The 12,546-nt window shown below is 39.7% G+C and overlaps 1 protein-coding gene and 1 long non-coding RNA gene across 2 annotated transcripts; both read left to right on the forward strand.

Annotated features, from left to right (window-relative positions):
* Positions 1 to 7,985: 7,985 nt before the first annotated feature.
* LOC140837882 (uncharacterized) lies at positions 7,986 to 9,209 on the forward strand. Its single transcript, XR_012119498.1, has 3 exons — positions 7,986 to 8,160; positions 8,250 to 8,273; positions 8,639 to 9,209. It is a non-coding gene; the product is annotated as an uncharacterized lncRNA (long non-coding RNA).
* Positions 9,210 to 10,116: 907 nt separating this feature from the next.
* Positions 10,117 to 11,910, forward strand: LOC140839165 (uncharacterized). The gene is made up of 2 exons (XM_073205798.1): positions 10,117 to 11,332; positions 11,435 to 11,910. Exons 1-2 carry the CDS (start codon positions 10,117 to 10,119, stop codon positions 11,908 to 11,910), a joined length of 1,692 nt encoding a protein of 563 aa, XP_073061899.1.
* The last annotated feature ends 636 nt before the right edge of the window (positions 11,911 to 12,546 follow it).

Below are 12,546 nucleotides of genomic sequence, written 5' to 3' on the forward strand. Positions count from 1 at the left end.
GAGGTGTTACATGGAAGAGGCACCACCCCAGCACTTGCCTTTCTACCGCACCCGTGATGTAGTGGCAGTAAGTTGGATTGTTGCACACACGAGCCATCGCTCCCGCGCCAAGAAGTATACCGCACCTGCGGTCGTCATCTTGAATTTTTAGTGTTGGTACAGTAGGTTCACCGCACCCGCGATGATGCGATCATGGTGGGCCAAACTCCGAGGAAGGTGTGGAAGACATGGGAGTGCGTTTGGGAGCCGAAGAAATACCATTCAAGCATTTGTTTTAAGTGGCCGAGAGTACACGGACAAGCACACGGACCTGTACACGGGGTCCGTGCCCTTTACATCCTGAGATGCGCGAGACCAGTGTCTACACGGACCCGACGACGGACCCAGGCACGGGGTCGTGCCCTATGTTCTTGGCGAAGACAGTGCCTACACGGACCCGTACACGGAGGTGGGCACGGGGTCCGTGTCCCTTATTTTCAGCTGAATGTTATTTATAGAGCCTACACGGACCCGGACACGGATGGCTACACGGGGTCCGTGTCTAGTGTTTTTCTGCGCGAATTTTTTCCTTCTTTAGAGTTTTGTTTTGTTAGGAAACTAGATTTCTTGATATCTTTTGATATATAGACTATGTTGGACGAATTTTTACACATAATACACATATTATTTTGAGTTTTATCAAACTTGTGAGAATTTTCTCTCAACTTTTCAAGGCTTTAGCTTTGTTAAATCAAATCAAACTTATCAAAGTTTCTAACTTTGTGGCGTTTGTCGATCGTTCTTGTGCGGATTGTCGTAGACATCGTTCTTCGAAGGTTCGTTCTAATTTTCGATTTTTATTCCGTGTTTATTTGTTGCTAGACTTTTTGTAGTTTAGAGGTGAATAACACAACCATACTTGATTCAAAAGATCGAGAAAACACACGAATCTTATTATCGCAATTGAATAGAGGGTGCGATTTATTTTTAATCGTGTTTGCTATTTATTCGTGTCAAGATTCACATCATTTGGTATCAGAGCATAGGTTATTGAAATCAAGTAAGTATCTTGTTATTATATTTCAGATCTGCGTTATTTCTTCAATCGTTTTCAGATCTGTTTCGTTCTATCATTATTCAATCTTCGTGAAACAGTGTTTCTCGAAAATTAGGTCAATTTTCTTCAATTTTTTTGGGATTTTCGAGTTGTACTCAGCCTAAAAAAAAATACAAAATTTCGAAAATTTGCCTACACAATTGATTTGGTATATTGTTCTATTCCTTTTAGAGAGTTATATTCAATTGTCTCTCACAGTAAAAAAAAAAAATATTCCCTATATTCGAATTTCTTGTCTACACAGTCCAAGTGAGTCGGTCGCATTTGTTCACAAGTTTGAACCTTGATTGTTTGATATACCTAGAATACAAAGCTTGAGCACTTCGAAGAGAGCTTTCAATATTTGAGTGATACACTTGAGTGCGAGTGACTTTTCTTTGGAGTGAACGGTGAGTATTTGTTGTGAGCAAACAAAATTGTGAGAAAAGACGAGTGAATTTCTTTGGAGTGACCGTGAGCATTTGGGTGAGGATTATTTTATTTCTACTAACCTTTTCTTGCAGGTACAAAAATTTGACATTAAATGGAGAGGGAGGTAGGAGGTAGTTCGAATTCGGGGTTGTCCAAGGTCCAAATAGATGCGTTGATTGGGGATTTTAGTAGGATGATGACGACCCAAATGGAGTCGTTGCATGAGAGGTTGGGTAAAATTGAGGTTAGTGTTAGTGGGGGTAAATCTAAGCCTAGGGATTTGGGTAGAGATGATGAGGAGTATGATCTGGGAGGAGGCGATGAGAGTCAAAATGAGAATTGGGGTAGGAATGGAGGAGGTAGAGGATTTGGGAGAGGCAAAAGGGAAGCCATGCGGGGTAGATATGAGGAGACTAGGGAAGATGGTCACATGGGTAGCATTAAGATGAAAATTCCATCGTTCCATGGGAAGTCTGAACCAGAGGCATACCTAGAGTGGGAAAAGAGGGTAGAGTTCGTATTTGAATGTCACCTACTACTCCGAACAAAAGAAGGTGAGGTTGGCGGTGGTTGAATTCTTAGACTATGCTCTCATTTGGTGGGATCAATTAGTGACCACTAAAAGGAAGTATAATGAGAGACCCATTGAGTCTTGGGATGAGATGAAGAGGGTAATAAGGAAGAGGTTTGTGCCTAACCACTATTATAGGGAAATGTTTAAGAGGCTACAAACTTTGAGGCAAGGATTAAAGAGTGTTGAGGACTACTATAAGGAGATGGAGGATAGTCATGATTAGGGTCAATATTGAGGAAGATAATGAAGCAACAATGGCTCGTTTTCTTTGTGGCTTGAACAGGGAGATTCAAGATCAAGTGGAGCTTAGGCACTACTTGGATCTAGACGAGATGGTGCAAATGGCCATAAAGGTGGAGCAACAACTCAAAAGGCGTGGAGTTGGCCGCGCCAATCAAAGTGGGAGCTCGTCAACTTCTTGGCGACCAAACGGGGCAAAACTTGATGAAAGTAAAGAGGTGACCAAACCCAAGATGGAGGCCAAGCACGAAACACCTAAGCAAGGAGTCCAAGGTAAATCTGAAACTCCTTCTAATCGTTCTAGGGATACTAAATACTTTAGATGTCAAGGGTTGGGTCATATTGCTAGTGAATTTCCTAATAAGAGGGTGATGGTTTTGAATGCTTATGGTGAGTATGAGTCCCAAAGCGAGGGTAGTGATGATGATATGCCTGCATTGGAGGATCCCGATGAGGGATATGAGGCGGTTGTAGTAGAATCATTGGTGACTAGGCGTATCATGATTGGGCAAGTCGAGGAGGAGGAAGACCAATCAAAGGGGGAACTTGTTCCATACTAGGTGCTTTGTGAACGAAAAGGTTTGCAACGTTATTATAGATGGGGGAAGTTGCACCAACGTAGCTAGTTGTGAGATGGTGGAGAAGTTGAGTTTGCCTACTCTAAAGCACCCTCAACCATATAGACTTCAATGGTTGAATGATTGTGCGGAGGTGAAAGTAAATAGGCAAGTTCTAGTGTCCTTTTCTATTGGGAAGTATGTGGATGAGGTTTTGTGTGACGTGGTGCCTATGCATGCTTGTCATATCTTGTTGGGTAGGCCTTGGCAATTTGATAGGAAGGTAACACATGATGGTTTCAAGAATAGGTACTCATTTGTCCTAAACAAAGAACCAATTGTATTAATACCTTTGTCACCAAAACAAATACTTGAGGATCAATTAAAGAAAAGAAAAAGAGATGAGGCCGAAAAAAGAGTGTCCAAAAGAGTGAGATGACCTTAGAAAAAGAAAAAGAAAAATATATGGTCGAAAGAAAGAGTGAACAAAAGAGTGAGATGACCATAGAAAAGAAAAAGAAGAGAGAAAAAGAGGCCAAAGAAAAAGAAAAAAAAATAATTTGATGGCCCAAAGGAGTGAAAAGAGTGAGGTTGAGAGTTGTTTATTATTGCATAAACCATTACATGTACCTTTGTACAAAGTGGTTTACCCATATTGTGATGAAATCGCCGGTTCAATCCCGAGCATTGCTATTTCTTATTTGCAGGATCTTGGAGTTATAATGACAAGGGGACAAGTGAGTCTTGTCGAAGGGAGAACCCAAAAGTTTGAGCCTCGAGAATGCAAGTGCAACCACGACGAGGTAAGGTTAGTTGCCACTACAACAACTATGAGGTATGACTTTCTCCCTTACCTTAAAGTAGTGTTATTTTGTTTTCAAGGAGTTGTAGGGTGGGTTGCGAACTTGAGGGTTAAGGTAGTATGTGTCAATTTATCCTTATTCACTGACTGCTATGGACTTGAGATGATTGATGACATGCATGTACCTATCATGAATCTTGATTTCCCCCAAGTTACTAAATTGTGGGGATTTGTTAACTACCAGTGTTCACATGCATTAGACTTGAATTCTTGCGAGGAGTTAAATGATTGCATGGGTAGTACACATGGTGTGATCCATTTGCATGAGTTGTACCTTGTTGTTGATTGTTTTGCCCGTTGCATGATTGAATATGATGATCCTTCCATTCAGGGTGGATATATGTTTAAAGGGAGTAAATTTTTCATTTCATATTCATTGCATGAGACAATTCTTATTCCGAGTAAACTATGGGTGTGCACTTGTGTTGAAATTTTTGTGTTGTTAACTAGGTCTAAGAAGGGGAGGAATTTAATCTTCATGATGCTTAATGCGATATTAACATTATCATTCTATGTCACTCATTATTTAATATTTGAAGTAATTGATGATTACGTGGAGAGGGCAACCAAGGAGTTGAGGTTCCACAGGTCAATGACGCATATGGGGGATAGCACCTACATAATTGAATTTCGAGGTAAGCATGTTGGTCACATAATCTTTGTTATTACTAACTTGCTTCATTTTTGTGTAGGTAGTAAAGATTTGAGGACAAATCCTTTTCAAGAAGGGGAGGATGATGCGATCATGGTGGGCCAAACTCCGAGGAAGGTGTGGAAGACATGGGAGTGCATTTGGGAGCCGAAGAAATACCATTCAAGCATTTGTTTTAAGCGGCCGAGAGTACACGGACCTGTACACGGGGTCCGTGCCCTTTACATCCTGAGATGCGCGAGACCAGTGTCTACACGGATCCGACGACGAACCCAGGCACGGGGTCCGTGCCCTATGTTCTTGGCGACGACAGTGCCTACACGGACCCGTACACGGAGGTGGGCACGGGGTCCGTGTCCCTTATTTCCAGCTGAATGTTATTTACAGAGCCTACACGGACCCGGACACGGATGGCTACACGGGGTCCGTGTCTAGTGTTTTTCTGCGCGAATTATTTCCTTCTTTAGAGTTTTGTTTTGTTAGGAAACTAGATTTCTTGATATCTTTTGATATATAGACTATGTTAGACGAATTTTTACAAACAATACACATTATTTTGAGTTTTATCAAACTTGTGATAATTTTCTCTCAACTTTTCAAGCTTTAGCTTTGTTAAATCAAATCAAACTTATCAAAGTTTCTAACTTTGTGGCGTTTGTCGATCGTTCTTGTGCGGATTGTCGTAGACATCGTTCTTCGAAGGTTCGTTCTAATTTTCGATTGTTATTCCGTGTTTATTTGTTGCTAGACTTTTTGTAGTTTAGAGGTGAATAACACAACCATACTTGATTCAAAAGATCGGGAAAACACACGAATCTTATTATCGCAATTGAATAGAGGGATACGATTTATTTTTAATCGTGTTTGCTATTTATTCGTGTCAAGATTCACATCACGCGATGCCAGACAGAGTGCACCTGCGGTGTTGCTACAGTGAGGTCAGCGCACCCGCGCTACGATACCAACCGCACCCACGGTTGATGAAAAGTAAGTTGGATTTTGGCATACAGATGACACCACCGGCAACCCGCGGTCGCCGTTTCTAAATTTTGAGATGGGATGCCGTGAGCTTAGCGCACCCACAGTCAAGGAATGAGCACACCTGCGGTGCAACGTGCAGAATGGAAAAATTGCCACATGTATTTCTCATGCAAAATTAATGTGTTGTTTTCATTCTAGCTTGACAGTCCGAGAGAAAAACCAACAAGACTTCAGAATTTCCTCAAGTTTCTTCCTAGCTTAAATTGTTGGTTTTGCAAGATTCAACCAACCGATTCTCGATCCGAGCTTAGATTCTTGACTCTCTTGACAAGGGCTTCGAAAGGGTATATGTTTTATTGCTTTTCAGCATGTTTTGAAGTTAAGATGATTTGAGAAATCAGATTTGAGTACTACTATGTGTTCTTGTGATTATTGGGACATTGTATGCGAAATCGGATCGAAGAACGGATAGGATATGTGATTTTTATGAAATTCCAGCATATATGTTTATGATTATATAGATCTTGAGCCTTGTGGATTGATGTTGCCGAGGATTATGATTGATTGTTATTGATTATTGTTGTTTGAATTGATCGGTGTCGAAAAACTACGCCGTTATGCCGTTAGAATTAGATAAGACTGAAATGTGTCGAATTGAGTTGAATATTGATACAGTAGATTGAAATTACACAGATTGATTTCAGCTTGAGTTTGTTATTGATTATGAATTGAGACTGATTTTTGTGGATATTGTGTTGACGGGAATATCGAGATTATATTGTTAAACCGTCGAAACCTCAGTAGATGGCGTCGGTTAGATTCAGTATTGATTTATATTGGAGATCAGATTTGTATTATCATTGATTCTGAGATGTTGGGATCGATATCTGATAGATATGTTATTACTGGGTATATCGTTATTGTGCAATTGTGCCGTTGAAATAGAATTTGATTATGTTTTGAATATTTTCAGTATTGATTCGGAAATGTATACTGATATCTTGATTATTCGGTATTGTCATTGTCAGATTGGCATGGACATATTTGAATATGAAACTTCGACTTCGTCAGATCGAGAAGAGAAAGGTATAAATCGATGTTAACTGGGAGATCGACTGGAGTTAGATTTAACTCGAGTTTCCCTAAACCACATACTTGTATGGTATTGTTTTTATACCTTTGTGTTTTAATGATTATGTTTATTTTATTGAATTAGAAAGTAGAAAACAGAGAGCTATTGAGTGAGAGTCACTGACAGAGGGGCTAGACTATGGCAGAGGCGTCACTGGCCCATTTCACATTGTCAGAATAGGTTTAGTCTTGAACAGACATGCCAAGACACTGGACGTTTGGTATATCGAGATGCTTCAGATACAGATAGCATCCTTATCACATATTATTCGATATAGACTAGACCAAAGTCCAGAAATAAGAACGTACCGCCATCGCGACTGGTAGTAGTAGGTGGGAGACTTGTTACGTTCTTATTCACCGGGATCCCTAGATTAGATGAGAGATGAGTCGAGTCTGAGATGCCGAGTCATGAGTTGAATTATAGATTGTATAAATTATGTTTCGTAGATTACAATTCATGTTTTATTTACAGTTTGATATCAATTCGCATTGTCAGATTATGATACATGTAGTGATATCTGTTTCATGCTTTATTATACCATGGCATGTACACATTGTTTATACTGGGATTTATTTTCACCGGAGTTATCCGGCTGTTGTCTTGTTTGTATGTGTGCATGACAACAGGTGGGACAGGATCAGGGTCGAGAAGAAGATGAGAGATTGAGATTAGCGTGGTGATTCCGGACTTGGATGTAAATAGGTTTCAATACTTGACATGTAGTAGTTGAACCTTAATTAGTTGAATTTACATTGTTGTATTAAATTTGTACATGTATACTGATTTGTATATTATATCAATTCCATTACGTTCCGTAATTTAAAAAGAAAAAATTTATGACCCTAATTACTTGACTAGTATATTGATCCTAATAAAGATTAAAAAGATGATTAGCGTCTGGGTCTCCACAACAGGTGGTATCAGAGCATTAGGTCCTAGAACAGTAGGTTCCTTAGACTGAGATAGAGGAAAGTGAGCGGGGTAGAATGAGTTTTCTTTCCTGACATGTGAGTGCTAGCATGTGATTTATTATAATGTTGAATTACATTGTGTATGCTAGCATGATATTATGATTTACTGCATTACAATACATCTTTACCTGATTATTTGAGTTGACTTGGTATTATGTATTGAGTATGAATCAGATCTGATTCTTGATCACCAGTAAGATGATCAGAGGAGGACTGAAACAGGTTTGTTGTATTTGATTACTAATACTTTTGGTAATCAGATATACCTCCTTGAGGAATTCCAGAAAGGGGTAGTACTTCAACTAATCAGAGGGATGTATCAGAAATTTTGATAGAAACACGGTTCAAGAGATTTCATTCGTTTCAACCGCCGATTCTGAATGGTATTGTAATGACCCGATTTAATTAGATGTTATTTGGCTATAATTAAGATTAATTATTTTAAATTGAGGAATTTAAAATAATTAAGTCAAATAATTAAGCATAGTTTTTAGAATCCTCTCGACGAGAGCTATCCATTGATAGCAGTTTTGCTAAGAAAAATCGCGTCGTCCGAAAACCCGTCGGAAACCCGCCACCTCTTTCGCCGTGAAATCTTCGACTTACGTCACCGGAGTTCGAAAATTTATTGAGGTATTTTATTCTCTGGGTCTTAAGCTTCATTTTGGTATATATATTGAGGTATAATTCAGATTTTAGGGTTTTGAATTTTGGGTATTTTAATTCAATTGAGTTCAAATAATTAATATATATTGGATTATTGATTGTAGGTGCTATATCGGAGCCGATTGGAGGTATTAAGCTAATTTTCGAAATTTATTTAGATAATATTTCGAATTTAGCATATTAATTTGGGAATTTATGATTTGTGAATTGTTAGATCGTTATTGGGATGTGTTTATAGCATTAGAAATAGAAAATGAACATTTTGGAAATTCCTAGTAAATAACGAAAAATTTCAGATTCGATATGATCGAATTTTCGAAATTTCAAGTTGTCCGGTATTGAGAGATTTAAGTTAAATAATTCGATATATTTGACTTGGCGATGAGTTTTAGAATTGTAAAGCCTAAGTTATGGATTTTTGGAATTTTAGGCAAAATTAGTGAATATTGGAAAAATAAATGAAAATTGATATGAAGTGTTTTACTTGCCACAGGATTGAAGTTTTCAGGAAATATTTAAGATATTTTGTGGTAAATTAAAGGCAGTTGAGGTACGTATGAACTGTTTTATTATGACGTCTATAGTGATGTGAAATGACGTTAAGTACTTTGTAATGAGTTGTGGAGTTCTTTATGTGCCTCTGTGAATACGTGATTGCATTCATGCATTTATTTGAGTTGATACATAACATTTTGAGCCTTGACTCCGTTGATTGCTATCATTGTTGATCTGTTGAGATGTTGCGTCATCTATGGAGTGAGTGATAGGATAGATCACTCCTGACATCTTATCGATGGAACGAGTGATAGGATTAGCACTCTCCTGATGACTGCTGGAGGACTGACCGGGTCGCTACCGGACCCTCGATGCTACGTGCATGGATGAGCGGCGGCATGATATTACGTTGCTGCATTCTTGGCACGGGTGGCAACTGTTCCTGTTGCTGATGCGTTTTATTGGACTCCGTTTTGGTATCCGTTATTTCATTGTTACCGACACGCATTGCATTGCATTTTACTTGATTTTATTTCACGTCAGTTATAATTGTCATAATTTTACTGGTTTGTCGTGGTTGTTTTTGATGCCATAGCAGATTATCCACGAGGATTTGATGCGTCAGGTGGAGCGTCAGGTAGCGGTGCCCAGTAGTTGGATTGTTGTTTTGAGTTCCCAGATATTATATCATTGAGTCATACTTTTGCCAGGGAATGCCCTGTGTAGCTGTACTGTTATGATGTTTTGGATTGCTAGTAGTGTGATTGAGCCTTGTCGGCTATGTATGCATTAGTCCTGGCCAGTGTGGCTATATGTTTGTGAATTGCTGTTATGACTTTATTTCGAGTATATAAATGTTGTTTGTGTTGCTTGGAAATTTTTAGGATGTCCTACTTACGGGGAGGTCATGCCGAAATTTCTATTGGCCCAAAAGGAAAATTTTTAATCGCTTTCGCTGTTTACATTAAAGAATCCTGGTTGTTTGGTCATTAAACGTTAATCAGGAGCACGGGCCCCCACAGTTAGTATCAGAGCGTAACTAGGATATGCTCGAATTAGAGTCTAGGGCACTTGAGTCTAGACACAAATAAAATGATTGCGTATGTGTTTGACTATTTTCTCTTGTTTGAACTATGTGCTGTGATTTATTTGAATTAGCCTGAGTTAGCATGGTTGATTAGATTTTGAACTTAGTTTAATACATAGCTACGAGACTAAGTTTCAGCTTTCCTTTGGTTTTTTTGTGCTTATTAAGTTATTTTGCCTTGGTCTTAAATCCTTGTGTCTTATAGAATGGCACCTAGAGGAAGAGGCAAAAAGGGAAAAGAAGTTGTCCAGGAGTCAGAAGCCCAGAATGGCCGAGGACTTGAAGATATTGTCAGGGGTAGACGTGGTCGTTCTGCAGCCCCGGTTGCTAGAAACGTGGAGGAAGAAGTGAATCAAGAAGTTGAGTAGTTGACTCAGAAAGTTGGTGGGATGCAATTAATAATTTCTCAATTTCAAGAATTACGTCCTCCCAAATTCTTTGGCACTGAAAATGGCGAAAAAGCATCCAGATGGTTGAAAAGCATAAACCATCTATTTAATTTGCTCGAATATACCGAAAGTGTCAGACTGAAGCTGGCAATCTATCAGTTAAAAGATCAAGCACAACTCTGGTGGGAAGCTGCAAAGGAAGCACTGAAAGCATATGGACAAATCATTACTTGGGAAGTATTCCGTACTCAGTTTACCCAAGAATATGCACCTCCTTCTTATTATTATGGCAAGGAAGAAGAGTTCAACCAATTGGTGCAGGGAAATAAAACGGTTGTTGAATATGCTTCTCAATTTTCTGCTCTTCTGCCATATGTGCCACATGTTGCAAGAAATGATCAGTCCAATCTTTCTCGTTTCTTGCATGGTCTACAAGGGACTATTCATACTTTGGTGATGAATGGATCGCCTAATACATATGTTCAAGCTGTAGAAATGGCGAAGAAGATAGAGGCTAGTCTGCTCAGAGGAGAATCACGGCCAGTTCCAGTTCCAGCTTCTACTTCTCAAGGATCTGGAAGTCATATGCCGATGCCAGCGGGTTTATCTCCTTATCAGCCTCAACAGTCATCCCAGCAACCGAAGCAACAACGATTCAGGGCAAGAGGAAAACAATTTAAGAAGAAATCTCAATCCAGCTCCTCCAGTTCAGGCAGTACTAGAGGGAGAAGTGTTGGGTCTTCGAATGCTGTGTACTGTGACCGCTGTGGTGGAAGACATTTTAGTTCACAGTGTGTAGGAGTCCAGGGGTCTTGCTATATATGTGGTCAAGTTGGGCATTTTGCTAAAGTGTGCCCCAATGCCCAAAGACAGCAATTTCAACCACAACAGTCTGGACAGGTTCCCCGAGGACCAGCTTTTAGGCCGTATGCTCCTGCACAGTCATTTCAGCATTCCGGCTATCCACCACCTCGAGGTCCTCCCCAGCAGCAATATCCGGTGCCTCAGCAGGCTCGAGTACATGCATTGACTCAGGACCAGGCTCAGGATGCAACAGGCGGAGTGATTGCAGGTATTTGCTATGTTTTCGATTATCCTGCGCGTATGTTGATAGACACTGGAGCATCTCATTCATTTTTATCTGCTGCGTTTGTTGATGAGCATGAGATTGCTACTATTCCGTTGTTGAATACTGTGTCTGTGGCTACTCCTGCCGGTGTATACTTGATGTCTCGCGAGATAGTCATAAATTGTGTGATTAGATTTGATGATAATATTATGATAACTAATCTAATCAAGTTATCCATGTCTGATTTAGATTGTATCCTCGGTATGGATATATTGACGAATTATCGAGCTACTGTGGACTGTTTCCATGGAATTGTCAGATTTAGACCGTATTATGGCATCAAATGGAATTTTTACGGTTATGATTCACAGTCTCGAATTCCATTAGTATCTGCAATGGAAATGTTCAGGTTGTTGTCAATCGGCAACGAAGGATTTTTTATCTATGCTCTTGATGCAACACGGGAAGAACGATTGAAAGTTTCAGACATTCCCGTTGTCAAGAATTTTCCTGATGTATTTCCTGATGAGATTCCGGGCTTTCCGCCTCAAAGGGAAATAGATCTTAGCATTGAATTGATGCCAGGGACAAATCCTATATCTAGAGCACCATATCGTTCAGCTCCGACAGAGTTGAAGAACTCAAAGAACAGCTTCAGGATTTACTCGAGAAAGGCCATATCAGACCAAGTATGTCGCCTTGGGGAGCTCCAGTATTGTTTGTAAAGAATAAAGACGGAACGATGAGAATGTGCGTTGATTATCGACAGTTGAACCGGGCTACTGTGAAAAATAAGTATCCTCTGCCGCGTATTGACGACTTGTTTGATCAGTTGCAGGGTACTTCTGTGTATTCCAAGATTGATCTTCGTTCCGGATATCATCAGCTCAGAGTCCGAGAGGAAGATGTTCCTAAGACAGCGTTTCGGACACGTTATGGACACTATGAATTCCTAGTTGTGCCGTTTGGTTTGACTAATGCTCCAGCGGTGTTTATGGATTTAATGAATCGTGTATTCCGGAAATTCGTAGATAAATTCGTTATCATTTTTATTGATGACATCTTGATTTATTCCAAATCAAAGAAAGAGCACGAAAAACATTTGGAATTAGTTCTCCAAACACTCAGAGAAGCGCAGTTGTATGCAAAATTTTCTAAGTGTGAGTTCTGGTTGGACAGAGTTTTATTTTTAGGCCATGTTATATCTGCACAAGGAGTATCTGTTGATCCTAGTAAAGTTGAAGCTGTTATCAATTGGCCTAAACCAACCAATGTGTCTGAGATTCGAAGCTTTTTGGGATTAGCTGGGTATTATAGGCGTTTCATTGAGGGATTTTCTAGAATAGCTAGGCCTATGACCC

Source organism: Primulina eburnea, chromosome 8 (genome assembly GCF_022965805.1).
Source record: "Primulina eburnea isolate SZY01 chromosome 8, ASM2296580v1, whole genome shotgun sequence".
NCBI lineage: Eukaryota > Viridiplantae > Streptophyta > Magnoliopsida > Lamiales > Gesneriaceae > Primulina > Primulina eburnea.

Bases quoted from the DNA above. Each gene is read 5' to 3' on its own strand.
- LOC140839165 (XM_073205798.1), top strand. From the start codon at position 10,117: ATGCAATTAATAATTTCTCAATTTCAAGAATTACGTCCTCCCAAATTC. The intron at 11,333-11,434 runs GTGTATACTTGA...TGTCTGATTTAG, and splicing joins GTCTGTGGCTACTCCTGCCG to ATTGTATCCTCGGTATGGAT.